The sequence below is a fragment of the Bufo gargarizans genome, chromosome 2 (genome assembly GCF_014858855.1).
Source record: "Bufo gargarizans isolate SCDJY-AF-19 chromosome 2, ASM1485885v1, whole genome shotgun sequence".
In the NCBI taxonomy this organism is placed as follows: Eukaryota; Metazoa; Chordata; class Amphibia; order Anura; family Bufonidae; genus Bufo; species Bufo gargarizans.
In genome coordinates this window covers 526,321,424-526,341,031 of record NC_058081.1, presented here as the reverse complement: position 1 = coordinate 526,341,031, position 19,608 = coordinate 526,321,424, and the positions used below count along the sequence as shown (strand labels likewise).

At 45.4% G+C, this 19,608-nt stretch overlaps 1 protein-coding gene across 2 annotated transcripts; it reads left to right on the top strand.

Moving 5' to 3' along the window:
• Positions 1–5,010: 5,010 nt before the first annotated feature.
• On the top strand, positions 5,011–19,160 carry MED21 (mediator complex subunit 21). Of its 2 annotated transcripts, XM_044281449.1 has the most exons (5): positions 5,073–5,149; positions 13,042–13,206; positions 15,795–15,909; positions 17,034–17,134; positions 17,819–19,160. In XM_044281449.1, exons 1-5 carry the CDS (start codon positions 5,108–5,110, stop codon positions 17,993–17,995), a joined length of 600 nt encoding a protein of 199 aa, XP_044137384.1. In that variant the 5' UTR covers positions 5,073–5,107; the 3' UTR covers positions 17,996–19,160. The 2 variants fall into 2 exon arrangements, with proteins under 2 accessions (XP_044137385.1, XP_044137384.1); XM_044281450.1 differs by lacking the exon at positions 13,042–13,206 and having other exon boundaries at positions 5,011–5,149.
• The last annotated feature ends 448 nt before the right edge of the window (positions 19,161–19,608 follow it).

Below are 19,608 nucleotides of genomic sequence, written 5' to 3'. Positions count from 1 at the left end.
CTGTAGGGAGGGGTTGTCAGATTCAGTCTGTGATAACGCTGTGTGTATTCTGTAATATAGACTATGAGCAGGGGCGGAGCTATAGGGGAAGCTGCTGTTTTGGGGCCCGCACTCAGAAGGGGCCCACCCAGGGGGAGAACTAAAAGATACTATACAATGACCTTATATACAGTGACACTGTAAGAAATGGATGGAGCAGCCTCGCCTGAGAGAGCAATCTTAAAGGGGTTATCCAACCCCCATAATGCCCAGGCCCCTCAGATAGGTTATACTTACCCCGCTCCTCGGCACACGCATCGCTTCTGATCTCCGCATGGCCACCACTGCATCTCCCCATCGTGCAGATCAAAACACCCGGCAATGGGGGAGAAGCCAAATAGCAGCCTCCCTAGCATCGCGGAGATGCAGCGGCGGCCCGTGCGGGGATCCAGAGTGACACGGGTGCCGGGAAGCGGGGTAAGTATAACCTATCTGAGGGGCCTAAGCATTTGGGGGGTCATTATAGGGGTTGGAAAACCCCTTTAACCCTTAGGCTACTGGAGGTTTTTGCATTTTCACTTTTCTTCCCTATTTTCCTTGAGCCACAACCTTTTTATATTTCTGGTCACATAGCTGCATGAGGGCTTATTTTTTGCATTATTTTTGCATATTTTTTTTGCATTAATTATGGCATAAAATGTAGTGGGAAGCAGTAAACAAAATCCAAATGGGGTGGAATTGGAAAAAAAACGCAATTCCTCCACCATTTTACGGGTTCGTTTAAGGCTAAACTGACCCATGCCCTTTATTCTCTGGGTCAGTACGATTACAACGATACCCCATATGTGTCGGTTTCTTATGTCCAAATAGTGTAAAAATAAATGTAAACTTTGAGAATTTTTTTTAATTTTTTTTTACATCACCATATTCTAACCCCCATAACTTTTTTATACTTTTGTCTACTGAGCTGTTTAGGGGCTCATTTTTTGCAGAACAATCTGTAGTTTTTATTGATACCATTTTGGAATGTGCGTGACTTTTTGATCATATTTGATTACATTTTTTGGGGTAAGAGAAGCAATGAAAAAATGGCAAATTGGCCATTTTGACCCCTTTTTCCGTTACACCATTCCCATATTGGAATTTTTTAAAAATATTTTAATAGTATGGGCGTTTTCGGTCGCGATGATACCCATGATTTTTATATTTATTGGTATTTAGGTATTTATTTTTTAATTATACGGAAAAAAATATGTAAAAAAATATATTTTTTAACATTTTTTTATCTCGCTTGATCACGGCGTCTAAAGCCTTTAATTACCGCAATCTGCATTATTGACGGTCACGGTAATTAGCAGCAGAGATCTGCCGGGCATGGCGCCCGCTGCACTTGCGAGTGGGTGCCATGTTTACACATCGCTCCACCGCCGTAGTGGGGGCTGTATGGGAGGAGGGTGTTGAAAAGAAGTTTTTTTTTTTTTGGGGGGGGGCCCGTTCAAAAATATGCTGTGGGGCCCAATCAGTTCTAGTTACACCACTGACTTACGCTCTCACAAGCGGCCCCGAACGGATCCATCCAGCCCCAATGCATTCTGAGTGGATGCGGATCCGCTTAGACTGCATCAGTCTGGCACCGTTTGTCCTCCGCTCCGCTCAGCAGGCGGACACCTGAACGCAGCTTGCAGCGTTTTCATGTCCGCCTGGCCGTGCGGAGCCAAACGGATCCGTCCAGACTTACAATGTAAGTCAATGGGGACGGATCCGTTTGACATTGACACAATATGGTGCAATTTCAAACGGATCCGCCCCCCATTGACTTTCAATGCAAAGTCAGGACGGATCCGTCTGACTAACTTTCTAGACGTAGATTTTTTTCAGAAATATAATGCAGACGGATCCATTCCTAACGGATCCCATCGTTTGCATTATAGAAGCGGATCCGTCTGTGCAGACACCAGACGGATCCGCTCCGAACGCAAGTGTGAAAGTAGCCTAAGAGGTCCCCACATCGTGGTTCAGAATAAGATCTTTGCTCAATCAGTGGCAACTTTTGTTTGCGGATTGACACGTTGTATATGTTTAACATTTTCTTATTTTTACTTATTTTGCCCACTTATATAGCACTGACATATCCCCCAGCGCTTTACAGATATTAGCATCACGCTGTCCCCAATGGGGCTCACAATATAAAAGTTATGTACACCTTTGGGGGAAGTTTTTTGTGATTGAATTTTACTCATTTTGGGCTAAAAAACTTTTTTTTCAATTGTTCTTTATAAAAAAATATTGAGCGGTTCTGTTACAAAGGATTAACTGTCTAAGGCCTCATGCACACGACCGTTGTTGTGTTCCGTTCCGCAAAATGGGGTTCCGTTGTTCCGTGATCCATTTTCTGTTTTTGTTTCCGTGTGTCTTCCTCTATTTTTGGAGGATCACCAGACATGAAGAAAAGTAAAAAAAAGTCTAAGTCAAGTTTGCCATGCAAATGATAGGAAAAAAACAGACGCGCAGACGCGGATGACAATATTGTGTGCCTCCGCTTTTTTTCACAGACCCATTGACTTGAATGGGTCCGCGAACCGTTTTCCGTGAAGAAAATAGGAAAGGTTATATTTTTTTGAGGGACTGGAACCACGGATCACAGACACGGATAACAAACGGTGCATTAGCTACGTTTTCAACGGCCCCATTGAAAGTCAATGGGTCCGCAGAAAATCACGAAAAACGGAACAACGGACACGGAATGAAACAACGGTCATGTGCATGAGGCCTTACTATGTGAATGTACTTTTACTTTGTGCCGGTCATCTAATAAACCTTATCTCTAAATTACTAAAAGGTCATAAACACTTATTTAAGCCACATTCTTATCAGTTAGCTAGAACTGAGCTATAATGAATGTTTATAATGCCAGAGAGCAGAGATAAGGAGCCTGTCAGCTGACCTGCCTGACAGAACAGAGTGAAAATTCAGTTCCTGATACTAGATAAACTCAAGGCTGCACAAAGACAGTGGTTCAAAATTTTTAATAAGGACCAATTGAAAAATATATTTTTAGCTCAAAATGAGTAAAATGATGTGTGAAAGACAGCCAAGCCCCGTTCCGGACAGCAAAGACACGGAGCAGTAACATGATTGATAACGCTCCGTGCCTCTCTGAGATCTTTTTACTACAAAATGACAGGGAGATAAAGTTGTCACCGTGATTTTGTAGTAAAAAGATCACAGAGAGGCACAGAGCATTATCAATCATGTTAATCCTCTGTGTCTCTGCTGTCCAGTGTGGGGCTTGGCATTCTTTGACGCAGCGGATGACACGCACAGCATAGGCTCGTGTGAAACAGCCCTAAAGGATAGGTCATCAATATCAGATCTTTGAGGGTCCAACTCCTGGCAACCTCTGTAGCCTCTTCCTAGGCCAGTGACAACATGTTCACCAGTCAAATGGACTAGGTGCAGGTCAGTTTCATTGAAGTGAGTGGGCCTTGGCTGCAATACTAAACACAGCCACTATACAATGTATGGAGCTGTGCTTGGTAACCTGTAAGTAGGCCGCAGCAAGAACGCCACAGACTCTTCAAACAGCTGATCGGTGGCGATGCAGGGAGTCAGACCCCCACCATTCAGATATGAATGACCAACAGTATTGCACTCCTGGAAAAACCCTTTTAAAGGGCATCTGTCAGTATCTTCGGATACTTCGGATGTTTCATCTGAAGTTGATTCGCTCATCCCTAGAGACCACCACCAATCATGAGAATGGGGGTTTCTGTATTCCCCAGGGACTGCCGCTCCTTTAATCTCTATTGGCCTACCAAGGAGAAGCTGCTTGGCTATCTCCATCAGTCCCCTAGAGATGAATGGCGCGGCAGCATGCTTGTGTTTCAGTCACTTCTGGATCTGGTTGCTGCTGATTTTCTTACAGCTCGGAGATGTGCAAACATGGTTCCCATGCAGTTCATGTAAGATATGTATGTATATACCGTATGTGCATGCATGTACTTTATACCTGTACTAGAGGATCCTCCAAAGGGCTCAGGTCCTGGCACTATGGGCCATTGATTGCAGCAAAACACAAGCCAATCCCCTGCCGCTATGGTTCGTCATTTTTAACATGGTGTCAGGAGGCATGCAGCTGTAGGTTTAGCCCCTCAATATACTTTTCTCTAGTACCCCGGCCTGATACGGTGTATGTGTATTTCTATGTGGGATGTGTATTTTATTATATTTACATGTGTATGGTATATACAGGGAATAAACGTGAAATGTCATGCAGCAGGAACTGGAAGACCGAGGGCTTGTGTTATGATCAAACCACTCACTGGAGCTCTGATTCCTGGAGGATTTTTAAACTTTCTAGGGGAGATTTATCAAACTTGTCAAAAGTAGAACTGGCTTAGTTGCCCAGAGCAACCAATTAGATTTTACCTTTCATTTTCCAAAGGAGCTCTGAAAAATGAAAAGTGGAATCCGATTGGTTGCTATGGGCAACTAGACCAGCATTCCTTTACACCAGTTTTGATAAATCCCACTCTCTAAACCAGGCATCCTCAAACTGCGGCCCTCCAGCTGTTGCAAAACTACAACTCCCAGCATGCCCGAACAGCCTACAGGTATCAGCCTACAGCAGGGAATTGTGGGAGTTGTAGTTTTACAACAGCTGGAGGGCCGCAGTTTGAGGATGCCTGCTCTAAACCCTACTTGACAGTCTATATAGCGTCACAGGTTGACCCACTATAATTAAACACTGAAGGATTCAGATTGACACCTGGTGGTCATTAGTGGAACTGCTCTTATTATTTACACGCAAACCGTCCAGGACGCATATATATTTGTGGGTCACGCTGACGCATTCCAAGCTCTGAATAGAATAAAATCATAAAATAGTCTGATTTATAACTGCTAAGTGTTCATAATCTAAGAAAACGAAACACCTCCTAGATTATAGAGGTTCCTGAATCACTTTAGAGCCAGTGTTAGTTCGGAATGATATCAATAAAGTTATTACATTAAAAAAACAACAGTGACGAGAAAACGTCGAGCGCAGCAGGAACGCCTACAAGCTGCGGGCCAATAGGAGAGCACGTCGCTGTTCTGGACGCTGTTTAGGGATTTGCCCGAGTCCAAGATGGCGGATCGCTTGACGCAGCTGCAGGATGCGCTGAATTCGGTGAGTTATTTTCTTGTCCCGGTGTCAGCTGCCTGGGCTTATGGCTTTCCTCTGTGGTATGTAGATGTGAGGGGACAGAGTGTACTGGAAAGGGGGGAGTTATGTATAATAGTTACGTATTGTAGTGCTAGTGCCCCTATTATACTGGGTCATTGTGACTACAACGCACTCCTGAGTGTGGTCAATGTACAGCACTTCAGGGGGACATAGGAGGGGTAGGTCATCACTTGCCTACTACAGATGTTGGGATCCACCCATGGATGCCTTGAAGCTGTCATTGACTTCCCTGTGGTGGATGTGATCCCACCACTATTCCACCCCAAGGGGGCATAGTGCATGGGGGAGATCCTGAAGCGCTGTGGGATCCTGGCAGCAGCTTTGTTAAGCGAAATGCGCATCAGGCTGGGCGCATGCACACTTCGCTCAACGAAGCCGCTGCCGGGATCCCGCGGCTCATCAGGGTAAGCCTAGTGATCAGGCGCCGGATCTGGCAGAAGGACGGGAGGATTGCGGAGGCGGCGCTGAGGTGAGGAAGGCGGCACTGTAGACGGGGAGGGCAGCGATTAAGACTGGGAAGGAGGCGCTGGGCACCAGACGGCCGGGCACCCTGTATTAACAGACGTCCCATTGGGCACCTTAGGTAGGTGATTGACAGGTTATAAAAACCAGTTTTTTGGGCTAATAGAGCCACAAGCAGGTTTAATAAGGCCAGCTTAGAATGTTATTAGTACGGACATGGGCATATGTTTAGCTTATAGGGCTAAAATCTCATGACAGAATCCCTTTAACCCCTTAGTGACCACCCATATGCCTTTTTACAGCGGTCACTAAGGGGCCATAGGCTGGCCCAGTTTAAGCGCTGCACTGCTTCCCCGTGCAGCGGGGAGCGCTGACCCGGCTCTCGCATGAGAATCGGGGCTCTGCTCTAACAGCCCTGACCGGCAGAAGTGCCAATCTGGGCCGTTTAACCCTTTACATGCCGAGCACAATGGCGCCCGCTGCATGTAAAGTGGTGACAGAGGGAGCGGACTCCCTCTGTCTCCCATCAGCACCCCGAAAATGCGATTGCGGGGTGCTGATGTGTTGGGAAGCTTACCTTGCTTCCGATCAGGGCCCTGAGCCTGTCTGCAGTTCTCTCCAGCAGGCTGTGCCTCTCTGGCGCAGCCTGCTGGTCAATCTTTGAATAGCATTGCTATTGAAATGTAATGCATTATAGAGATAATGCATTACATTTTAAAAGCAATCAAAATACTGTATATTATAGTCCCCTTGTGGGACTTTTAAGTAGTAAAAGAAAATACACATTTATTAAATAAATAAAAATTCCATAAAATAAAAAATATGCTTTTTTTTTTCCATTGAAAATACGCTTTTAAATGAAAAAAATTGCAAAAAGAAAATATCCCCCATATGTTTGGTATTGCCGCGTCCGTAACGACCCGGACTACATAAATATTACATAAATTATCCCCTAAGGTGAACGCCGTAAAAAAAAAATAATCTAATTTATTCTTAGTTTCCACCGAAAAAAAACTTAATAACAAGCGATCAAAAAGCGGCATTTACTCCAAAATTATACCAATGAAAAATACGTTGTCCCTCACACATCTCCATAGGGGGAAAAAAAAAGTTATGGGTCTTGTGAAGTGGCAATGCAAAATCATTTTTTTAGTTAATAAAAGGGGTTTTATTGGAAAAAAAATCGTACTGACCCAAAGAATAAAGATATTGTTATTTGTACCGAAAAATGAACGCCGTAAAATTTATAATGTAAAAACGCAGTAGCCGTATTGCTATTTTTCCCTATCTCCCTCCCAGAAAGGGTTAATAAAAGTTAATCATAAAGTTATGTGTACCCCAAAATGGTGCCATTAAAAACTACAACTTGTCCCGTAAAAAAAACAAGCCCTCATAAAGCTATATAGACGAAAAAATAAAAAGTTATAGCTCTTGGAACGAGACCATGAAAAAAGGAAGAAAAACGCTTGGTCATAAAGGCCCAAACAGGCTTGGTCACTAAGGGGTTAAGGACCAGGCCATTTTTAGAAAATCTGACCAGTGTCACTTTATATGGTGATAACTTTAAAACGCTTTTACTTATCCAGGTAATTCTGAGATTGTTTTTTCGTGACACATTCAAAATTTAGTAACCTGTACACCCTTTGTCCCCAAGAGGTTAAAAGAGGATCTGTTATGCAAGCAAATCGCTTTAAATTGTACATTCACCATTTTACAGTAAACATATAGCATGATCTAAAAGTTGTCATTTTGTACATAATTTCTTATCCTGTGTTCTACTCCAGAGCTGCACTCACTATTCTGCTGGTGTAGTCATTGCATTACTTATCCTGTATTATACTCCAGAGCTGTACTTGCTATTCTGCAGGTGGAGTCACCGTGTACATATATTACTTATCCTGTACTGATCCTGAGTTATACTCTAGAGTTGCACTCATACACTGGAACATGATAGTGCGAGTACAGCGAAGGTGTGTATGGCTCTGGTGTATAATACAGGATGTACGTGTTCGCGATTGATCCCTTCCTTAGAAGGGTTGATAATGGGCCGTTGGGGTGTCGGGATGGACCGGGAAGCTCCTGAGACCACACTCAGGGTGGTGGCGCTTGCTGATGATGTTACTATCTTTGTGTCTTTGAGAGGGGAGGCAGAGTGGGTGCTGTCAGAGGTAGAACACTACTCAGTCATCTGGGTCCAAGATCAACCAGGATAAATGTTAGTCTCTGGCTGGGAGGTGGTGATCCTGGTTTTGATCTCCCGGACACCTTTCCAGAGCCCCAGGAGTCTACAAAAGTCCTTGGCATTGAATTTGGCCAGGGGATTGCCCACATCAAAATTGGGATAGCAGGCTTAAGATTGCCGCTCAGAGGGTGGACCAGTGGAGGGTTGAACATTGTCAAAACCTACCTCATCCCTTTGCTGTTATATCTGGGCAGTGTGTGCGTTTTGCCAGAACCTTTCTGGACTCGGGTCTACAGTCTGTTCTTCCAGATGTTATGGGGAAATAGACTGAACTTTGTCAAGAGGGAGGTTACTTACTGTACGAGGAGACTAGAAGGATTGGGTATGGACAACCCTGTGGTGTTCTTGGTGAACACCTTTTATTAAGATTAATCTCGCCAGCCTCTGGAAAGAGAGCTCCTCTGTGAGTAGTCTCCTGTCGGGGATGGTTTCAGCCTTTCTTCCAGGAATGGGAGATGGGGGCAAGTGAAGGATCTCTGCACACCACATGGGCATCTCCCGGCTTATGCTGCCCTGGTTCTGAAGGTATTATGTCGGTGGGGTCTGGGGATGTGGGAAATCGGGACTCTCCTTGACCAGAGGGTTCTGTTGACCCATTTCCAGAAACCTCTGGCCCTCAGGGACTTCCTGAGTGGGGATCGGGTTACGGCTTTTGAATTCCATTAGGATCCCTTTAATAGTTTTTAGACTTGACTTGGCACTGCTTCCATGGGAAACTGTGTGTGAGGGACAATCTGAATTGTAGGAGCTCTGAGGACAGGGGGGTGGCCCAGAGAGGAGTGCGGTGGTGTGCTGGAGAGCATGGACCACTTCCTGCTTCATTGTCCCTTTAACACAGAGGTTTACACAAGGGGGGGGGGGGGGAACCTCCATCGGCTGGCCTAGGCTGGTCACTCTTTCCTATGCGAATGGGCCTATGGAGTATTCAGACACCTGGGTGTTAGGGACCGCTGCACTTTATTTCTAGTCAGCTCAGTGGTCAGATACTACACATGACACACATGGTTTAGTCTCGACGCAGCGCAAAATCCTCCCCATGGATGAGGTGGTTAGGAACATTCTTGGAGACTCTCTGGAGTATGAGAGGTTGGGGGCGGGTAGAGCCGCGTTCCTCTGGAGGGGTTTTGCCTTTAGGGTACCCTAGCTTGTTGTCTCCCTTCCTGGTGGTAGGCTGATGCTGACACTGTAGAGTTTTGTTTTGGTGGCTGTATGAGGACATAAGGCCTGCAGGCGCCGAACTTGGGCTTTAATGGTTGTGTGTGGCTGAAAAGCCTCACTGTGGGTGGTATGGGTGGTCTGCCATGTATTTTAGTTTATATGTCTGTATGTATATATTGGTATGTAGTGTGTGTATATATGTTGTATATTTGTCTAGTGATGTATATATTTTATAATTTGAGTTGTTGGGTGGTGGGGAAATGGGGGGAGGGTTCTAGGGTTCCATGGGACATTGGGGACTTTTGGGGTATATGAGAAATTCTGGGCTGGTTCATGGACATCTGTTATCATGTACTGGGGGCATGGGATGCGGGACCACCTTAGGGCCAAAAAATAAATACATGTGTGTGTTTAATTGGGGTGTTCGTGTGTGGGGTTTTTGTAAGTGTTCAGTATTTTGCTGTGTGTAGGTAGGGTGCAACCGGATCAGGAAGGTTAGTACATTGTAAAGATTGTATATAGTGGGTGTTCTATGGGGAAGTGAGTGTTGGGCTGGACCGGTGTTGTCTGCACCGTGCTGAGCTGCATTATGTCCTGTATTTTTGGTTTGGGTTTTATGTTTTGGTGTCATTTCTGTATTTATTCATTTTTTATTTTTTTTTTTTTATTTTTTTTAAATTCTTTATTTATATGTTTCAAAAGTATTACAAAGCTTGCGACATGTTACATCACATATCACAAATATGCATAGCCGAAACCCGTCCAGCATACTAATACAGGTGACACACAGGTATCCTGACAATATAATCTTAATATACATTGCCGACGGCAATCATGAAAGCAACCAAACAAAATAATAAAGGACATGGCGGACAAATAGAGACTATACTCCAAAAGTAGCTAGTCTTGAAGAACACCTATCAAGACCTGAGAACAGTAATCAGACCGACAAAAAGGAAAAGACACACCACATACGGAAAAAAGGGGGGGGGAGGGGAACACACCAACGAAGGGAGACTGCATAGACCAAACAAGCATAAAGGACAGCTCAGGTAAGTAACGACTTGTACTCCGCTGAATCTTGGAAGGTGAACCAAGGGGTCCAGGACGTAACAAAGGTCTTATTGTTGCACCTCAAGGATGCCGTGAGTTCCTCCATTCTCCGGATCTCCTCCACTTTTTGAATCCACATTCCAACTTAAGGTGGAACAGGGGATTTCCACTTCACCGGGACGCAAGACCTAGCCGCAATGACCGTATGTCGCAAACAGGAGCGTCTGAGTAAGCTCATGGGCAAATCCGAATGGAGCAGTAAGAAAAAAACAGGCGAATTCGGAATGTTGAAAGGGAAAATGGAAGATAAAGCCCTATGAATTGAGTCCCAGAAGGGCCTAATTTTGTCACATTGCCAGAAAATATGTAGAAGCGAACCCTGAGACGATTCACAACGCCAGCACAGAGGGGACGCTGTCGGAAACATCCTTTGGAGACGTGTCGGAACATAGTACCACCGTGACAGAATTTTGTAACTAGCCTCTTGATATTTACTGGCAATGGAAGACTTATGAGCTAATTGGAAGATTCTAAGCCATTGGTCAGAGGAGATATCCAGCTGCAGATCCTGAGTCCACTTGTGTACGTAAGAAGGGCAGAAATCCTTGTCAGGCAGTACCAGTGTCTTGTATACCTCAGCGAGAGAGTGGCGATAGACACCTGAACCTATGCATATTTTCTCAAAGGGAGTGAGGGCTCTATCAAAATCCGGAGAAGATGGAATAGAAGAAAGGAAATGGTGCAGTTGCATAGCTCTCCATGGACCGAAAGAACATGGCTCGGATTGCTCCAGCAGTTCGGTGTGAGTAAGCCACCGTCCCGTTTTCCTAAAGAAAGGCGCCCGACACCTCCCACTCCGTCTCCACTGCACAAAAGGGCCTCCCGAAATACTTGCCGGAAAGTCCGGGTGCCCCAAAATTGGGAACAATGGGGATGGCGTAGGCGATATCGCAGGAATGCTTCGGTATTTACTAAATTGGAGTAGAGTAGGGCCTATGATAGGGTGTGAGGAAATTTCAGTCGGGGTCTTCCTGTCCACCCATGGTAGTAAAGCCAACGGGGTACGGGAAGAGAGTTGCTCAATAGAGATCCATTGTTTAAAAGGGACGTGTCGGCACCAGTCTAATACACGCTGAAACATGGAGGCAGCATAATATTTCCTTAAGTCCGGTATCCCCAAACCCCCCCTATCCTTCGGGACATGCAGCAAGGATCTAGACATCCTTGGACGTCTTCCCGCCCAAATAAATTTGAAGAGGTCACGGTGAACAGAATTGAAAAAACTAGCTGGTAACTGGATAGGAAGGGTTTGGAATAAGTATAACAGGCGTGGGAGGATATTCATTTTGAATATAGCGCACCTACCAAACCAGGTATACAGGCCTTTGGACCATCTCTTTAGGTCCACCCTAATCCGACTCAGCAGGGGAATAAAGTTCCTAGAAAACACTTCCTTCAGATCCTTGGGGATCATCGTGCCCAGGTACTTGATGGCATCTTTCGTCCACCTGAAAGGTAAGGAGCCCGCCAGATCCGCCTCAAGGGAATTTGGAATGGAAACATTAAGGGCCTCAGATTTTTGTAAGTTGATTTTCAATTTTGACAAGTTATGGAACTTCTGAAATTCCGTTGTAAGGTTGGGGAGGGTGATCCTGGGGTTTGTAATCATAAACAACAAATCATCAGCGTAGGCTGCTATCTTAATTCTGTATTTATTCATGTTTTTACAATTTTAATAAAAGAAATACAGGATAAGTAATGTACACAGTGACTCCACCAGCAGAATAGTGAGTGCAGCTCTGGAGTATAATACAGGATGTAACTCAGGATCAGTACAGGATAAGACTATTTTCACACTAGCGTTTTTCTTTTCCGGTATTGAGTTCCATCATAGGGGCTCAATACCGGGGGGAAAAAAAAAAAGCCTCAGTTTTGTCCTAATGCATTCTGAATGGAAAGCAATCCGTTCAGTATGCATCAGGATGTGTTCCGTCCCGTCCCGTCCCTTTTAGGGTATTTGGCCAGAGAAAATACCGCAGCATGCCAGATCCGGTACCAATTGTTCAGAAAATTGCAGCATTGACGGATCCGGTTTCCGGTCTGCGTATGCGCAGACCTTTTAAAAATGTGAAAAAGAAATACTGGATCCGTTTTTCCGGATGACACCGGAGAGATGTTCTGGTATTTCTCATTTAGGTTTTATTGAGATTTTCCAATATAACACAGTAAAACCGTTAGTCATGTGACATGAACATTTCAAGTATGGTGTTTATATAACTGTAAAGGGTAAATATAACCCGGTATCAAACAATATGGGGTTAAATGAATTTGGTGTAAGCTCTTTTTGTCGGTAGTGGGTAGAGTGAACCTTTTAAAAATGGTAATGATGCCGCAGTTACTCTATGTGCTTAATAATGCCCCTGTCTGGATTCCGCGAGATAGGTTTAGGAAAATACACTCCATTTTTAGAGATCTTATTTGGAAGTATGGCCAAGCAAGGATTAAATTGGAGACGCTGCAGTACCCTAAGACGGAGGGCGGTTTGGCTGTACCTAATGCTTGGTTGTATTTCCTGGCGGCTCAGTGTCAGCATTTTAAGGGCTGGATTGACTTTCAGGCCGTGGATGTGACGGGAAAGATATTACAGCATTGGGTGGGTAGTAGGGACCTTATGTGCATTTTGGAGGGGGCGGGCATGCATGGGGGGAAAGATAGGGTCCTAGTAATTGATCTTATGAAGAAAGTGTGGGCGACGGTGAAGCAAATTAGGGGTGTGGGAGGAGTGGGGGAGCTTTCCCCAATATGGGACAACTGTCTGTTGCCAGAATTCATGTCACTGTCGGGACTTAGGAACTGGGAGTCTAGGGAAGTCATGAGGATAGGTCAATTACTTGATGGCACGGTATTCAAATCTTTTCAGGGTCTGCAACAAGAGTTTGATGTCCCCAAGAATTGGTTCTATCAGTATCTGCAATTGCGGCATGCATATGAGGTCACGGTGAGAAAAGGGTGTCGTATAGCTACAATGGATGTGGTGCAGAAACTTATCCTTCCGAAGGGCGGGAAGAGAGGACTGATTTCTCAGGTATATACGGTGTTATTGGATAGCTTTCTGGAGGGATTCCCCCGGTCAAGGATGATGAAGTGGGAAGGGGACTTAGGTGCAGTTTCGAAGGATCAGTGGGATGATATATTGGAGGCGGTTCCCAGAGTGTCTCTCAGCGAGCAGGCAAAATTATCACAACTTTTTATCATTCACAGAGTGTATAAGACACCAGTGTTTTTACGGAAAATTGGGGTCAGGACTGATGATAGGTGTCCGAAATGTATGGTGGAAGGAGCGGATCTGGTGCATATGTTGTGGTCGTGCTCGGTTATAAGTGGATATTGGGAAAGGGTGATGAATAGGATTAACCGGAACATGGGGCTGAGATTGCAAAGAGATCCTAAGATGTGTGTGCTGGGATATGTAGCTGAGATTGGAGAGAGTGAGTTGGTTAAGGTGGCGGTGGGAAGACTGCTTTATGTGGCTAGGAAACTGGTGGCGCAGAGGTGGATCCAGGGGAGTCCGCCAACTATAGAAGAGTTTGAAAGGAAGGTGAATGACATGTTGATCTTGGAAAAGAGTGTGTTTGTAAAGCGTGGCTGCCCTCAGAAGTTTGAAAAACTGTGGAATGAATGGTTGTCTCATACTCATCTCATGTTATAAAATGGGTTTGAAGGTTTAATACTCCTTTTTCTTTGTTGGGGGGGGGGGGACGAGAGGGGAGGGGGGGGGGGAGATGTCCTGTTGGTCAAGGGAAAGTTGACCTGTTTAGGGATATGGTAGACTTTGGGGGATGTTTACTCTCTGCGATTTCATGTACTCAAGTGTGAGTATGCTGTGCTATGGTAATAATTATTATGCTTGTTGCTGTGAGCCATGATGGAATTTTATTCTGTTATTCATTTTGTCATATTGTGATTGTGAACCCTGAAAATGTCTTTTTTGGAAAAAAGAAAACAGAAATTTCAATGTCAATAAAAATGATTTGATTTAAAAAAAAATATGGGGTTAAATGCCCAAGTGGACATAAAAGTTGAGAGAGGAGACATGCAGATAAGACATTAGACAAATGGGGAGGGAAATGGGAAAGAGGCTGCAGTTTCCCTTGAAGAGATTATGTACATCCCTAAATAAGTTCGAGGAGCGAAAGGCTTCCCAGGAGCTCCACGTTTTCGCATATCGTGAGGTGTCTGCAGGCGTAATACTGATGAGGTCCTTGTCTCTGATACAGGGCAATTTCGTCAAACCATTCCTCGGGTGAGGGAGGAGAGGTGGATTTCCAATGCCTGGGAATCACCGCTTTCGCTGCCTGTACCATATATTTTAGGAGGGATTTCTGGTTCTGGTATTTCAATGCATGAGAGACTGATCTGGATCCGGAAAACAAATGATATCCAGCACACGGATTTCCGGATCCAGCAGACAGTTCCGGCATTGGAACTGCCTACCGGATTCTTCTAACGCTAGTGTGAAAGTACCCTTAGTAATGTTTATACGCAGTGACTCCACCAGCAGAATAGTGACTGCAGCTCTGGAGTATAACACAGGATGTAACTCAGGATCAGTACAGGATAAGTAATGTAATGTATGTACACAGTGACTCCACCGGCAGAATAGTGAGTGCAGCTCTGCAGTATAACACAGGATGTAACTCGGGATCAGTATAGGATAAGTGATGTATATACACAGTGACTTAACCTGCAGAATAGTGAGTGCAGCTCTGGACATACTTTAGGCTTTAAATGGATTTATAGGCTGGCAACTATATATGTAAAGGGAAAATAAATATCTCCTGCTTTACTGGAGTAAGGATGGGTTCACATGTGCTTAACATATATATATGTTAAACAGACGCCTCAGACTGATGCCATACAGTGGCGTCCATTCACCATGGAGTTCCATTAGTATAGTAAATAGTATACGTTTTTTTTACTGGACTGTGCAGGATACAAGAACGTGGTGTGCTGTATTTTTGTAATGTGTACGTTCAACAGAGGAATAAAATGTGATGTGAACCCACCCTTAGATAAACTTGCTGTTTTAGGGCTCATGCCCACGAAAGTAAGGACTCCGTACCTGTGCCGCAAATTGCTTCCGCAAAGCACGGGCACCGACCGTAAAAAAGTACTGCATCCACTACTTTTTAGCGGTAAGGAGGCATGGCCACAAACACCACAGAAGAACTCCGTAGTGCTTCCGTGGGGTTCTGATCCGTGCTTCCGCACCGCATCTCTCCGGGTTTGCGGACCTATTCAAGTGAATGGGTCCGCATCCGTGATGCGGGGTGCACACGGCCGATGCCCCGAGTATTGTGGACCCGCCGTATGCAGGCCGCAATACGGCCATGGTGGGGCAATGGCCGTGTGCATGAGCCCTTACCAGGAATGTCAAACGCGTGGCCCTCCAGCTGTTGCAAAACTACAACTCCCATCATGCCTGGGCATACTACAACTATCAGGGAATGATGGGAGTTGTAGTTTTGCAACATCTGGAGGGCCATGAGTTTGACATCCATGCCTTAGACTGATGATCTCTCGTGTCTAGGGGTCTCCTTCCTGCCCCTGACAGCAGAGTTCGGAGGAATGACGTGTGACTTTGTGGCTATTTTTGTGCTCTGTTTCCTGCAGCTTGCGGATCAGTTCTGTAATGCGATTGGTGTCCTCCAGCAGTGTGCTCCCCCCGCGTCCTTTAATAACATTCAGACAGCGATAAACAAGGAGCAGCCCTCCAACCCCACAGAAGGTGAGTGGAGGAGTCCTGTGTATAATGTAATGATGCAGTGAAAGGCTAGCGACCATGGACCAGACTATCAGAAGGTGGATATAGATCAGATGCAGTATGCGCCCCCTTCAGGGGTAATGCAGCTTTACATGGCAGCCATTTCAATGAGTGATCAGCTGTGTAATGCATGGAGTGACCGTGTAAGCTGGGGCAAGAGCTAATCTTACAGAATGGAGGGGGTGTCCATATATCCTAAACTAGTATATGAACATGGTTTGTCCTTCAGTTTTCTCTTTGCAGTTGACGAATATTTATTTTTTGGAGACGGCAATTACTGTCAGTCTGGGTGACAACTAACATGGCTGCCCTCACCACCTCCACCATTGCTGTCATTCAGACTTCCCAAACTGCACGTTTGCGGTTCAAGAGTAAAGCCTCCGTATTGCGGACCGTGTTTGCGGATCCGCAATATACTGGCGCCGTTCCGTGGGCATTCCGCATCACGGATGCGGACCCATTCAAGAGCAAATCCGGAGATGTGGAATGGTCCGATACTGAACCCAATGGAAGCGCTACGGAGTGCTTCCAGGAGGTTTCATCCCGTACTTCCGTTCCGCAAAAAGATAGGACATGTTCTAACTTATTGCAGACCTATTAAAGTGAATGGGTCCGTGATCCGCTGCAGCTGCCCCACAGTCGGTTTTGGTGTGTTGCGGGCCGCAGCACGGCCACGGGGCGCGCACGTTCGTGTGCAAGAGGCCTTAGGAGATGTTGGATAACTACCCCTGCGGGAGTTCCAGCGGCAGCCATGTTAGCCATCACTCAGGTTTCCCTGAAACGGATATCACCTGATTTTTGAGTCATATTTTTGTTTTTGTTTTTAGCCGGTAACTTAAAAAAATGAAAGTGATGTGTACCTTACTGATCCCCTGCTGCTCCCATTCTGACACTTCCTAAGTTCCCACCATTCTTTACATACGGGTCCCTTTCAACCGGCTGGCCAGCCATTTCCTATTTTCCTTCAGGGGGCGCTCTACGGTCATTCAGTTGACTTTTCTTGTAGCTCTGCACCTTTTGAGTAATGTACGCATATGTGGCTAGAAATGCTGATGTATTGGCGGCTGTTGTACTTTTGTATATTCCAGAATACGCTCAGCTGTTTGCCGCCCTCATTGCTCGCACAGCAAAAGATATTGATGTTCTCATCGACTCTCTGCCAAGTGAGGAATCTACAGCTGCGTTACAGGTCAGACCCGTCACTTCCCCTGACCTGTCTGTTTTAGTAGATCATTTTATTCCCCATATAATAATTGTGGAACATCTGATCTTTAGAATATAAATTGTGTTGTCCCTCTGTTATTCCTATTGGGGATTATTAATAAATTGATAACTAGGTGTTAATAGTTAGTGTGCACCTACACACTATGGCCCTGTCTAATTGGTGCGGGCAGTGGCAGACTGTGCAGGGACACACCCCTGACAACTTGTTTTGGCATTTCCAGGAGGAATAATAGAGGCATGACGACATAGTTATATTAAAAGGTAACTCAGAATTGCTGCATCATGGGGAATGCAAGTAGTAACTAAAACAGACATGTCAGGAGAGGGGACAGTTCCTCTTTAATGACTGCAGGGCATGTTTATACATCTATTATTAGAAGTTGGGGGTCATTCATCAAACTGGAGTAAAGTAGAACTCTTAGTTGCCCATAGCAACCAATTACATTACACCTTTCATTTTTCACAGCTCCTTTGGAAAAAAAAGGTGGAATCTGGTTGCCATGGGCAACTAAGCCAGTTCTACTTTACACCAGTTTGATAAATTCCCCCATTAGTCTGTCTGGGTAGTCTTGTAGTGTAGCAAAGTATAGGACACTATGGTGCTGAATAACTGGACTTTACTTGTAATATTTAATATTTATTTTTTAAGGCCGCTAGCCTGTACCAGTTAGAGGAAGAGAACCACGCAGCAGCAGCTCGTCTAGAGGAGGTGGTATACAGAGGGGACATGCTGCTTGAGAAGATTCAGACTGCACTAGCGGACATCGCCCAGTCTCAGCTGAAGACCAGAAGCATCATCCACATGCAGCCACTTTCAGAGAGCTAGCAGTAGAGGGCGCTGTCCTTCATTAGAACTGATCACTGTGAGATGCTGAGTGGCAGGAAACAGTAGCCGTGCTTGCCAGGGGCTTAGAACATCAATGATTGGCACTACAGAGAGACTCTCCATGGGCATGAGATTACAGCGTGCAATTAAATACTTCTTATATGTTTTTATTATGCTTTAAGATGACCTGTTATCGATGAACCTATGCTTATGTTTTACACTAGCGGCAGGGTACTGGGGATGGGAGGCTGTTCCGGCAGGTGAACAGCCTGTTGGGTCCTTCCTGCCGCTAGTTCACGTATGCCCCCCGGACTGCCGCTCCGTCCCTATAATGGAGGCGGAGTTCCAGCAGTGTACAGCGAGAGGCAGCTGGACTAAAAGTACTGCATACAGTACTTTTAGTCCAGCTGCCTCTCACTGTGTGCTGCCGTGCCGCCGCCATAACTCTGCCCCCATTATAGTCAATCGGGACGGAGCGGAAGTCCGGGGGCACACGTGAACTAGTGGCAGGAAGGATCAGACAGGCTGTTCACCCGCTGGAACAGCCTCCCGGAGTCCCCTGCCGCTAGTGTGAAAGTACCCTTAGGGAATTGCTTTGAGAGGAACTGCCTGCTTTATATATAAAAGCAGTCTGATTCCTTATCATACCTCAAGGGTTATCCCATCACACATAGGTTATTAATTCCACTGGACCCCTGTTTCCTGTCCCCCATCTGAAAGCTTGTTGGAGAACATCCATGATATGCCAAGTGTCTTTCATTGGAACCCCACCACCTTCAGAGAGGGCCTGTATTTTAAATAATGCAGCAAGCACAGGCTGTCCTAAAACAGCATGTCTGCTAATAGAAAACAGACAGAGCTCCCCATAATAAAGGAATTGTAGGCAATTACGATTTTATGCACTTTCCTAATATTCGTGTAGGTTCCCCACTCTGATCCCAGGACAGTCGCAGGATCCCTTAAAATCTCCTCTCTGTCCTTCCCATTCACAACCAGTAGGTGGCCCTGTTTTCATGTATAAAAATTGCTGGACCTATTAGAAATCGGTTTGGCATGAGTGGTTTTTCTACTGCTAGGACGGGCTGCACTTAAATCCTATCGGCCTTTGTCACGGCAACTGTTTGTATCGGGTTTTTCATAATAAAATTGGATTAATTGCTGCAAATCTGTAGCGTTTATGCTCTTAACTCAGTGGGTGGAAGCTCCTGCTGATCAAAACGGCTCAGTGGGTGGAAGCTCCTGCTGATCAGTTCGGTTTTCATCTGGAGAACGGCTCAGTGGGTGGAAGCTCCTGCTGATCAGTTCGGTTTTCATCTGGAGAACGGCTCAGTGGGTGGAGGCTCCTGCTGCAGCCACTTGTCTTCGTCTGTTATAGGACAGTGGGGAGGAGGAGTGGGGACATGGTTGACCTCCTGGGACACAGAAGATTTATTTAGATATTCTCAGTTTTAGCTGTAATGAGACCCAGTGAATTGATCTTGTAAAACTGTCAGCTTGTCCTGGCACAGCAGAGCCCGGGATCTGGAGTAATAGTGGTTAGTGCATCTGCAGCTTCACTTTCATGTTTTTCCTCAATACAGTTAGATGACCATGTGGTCATGATGTCACCAAAG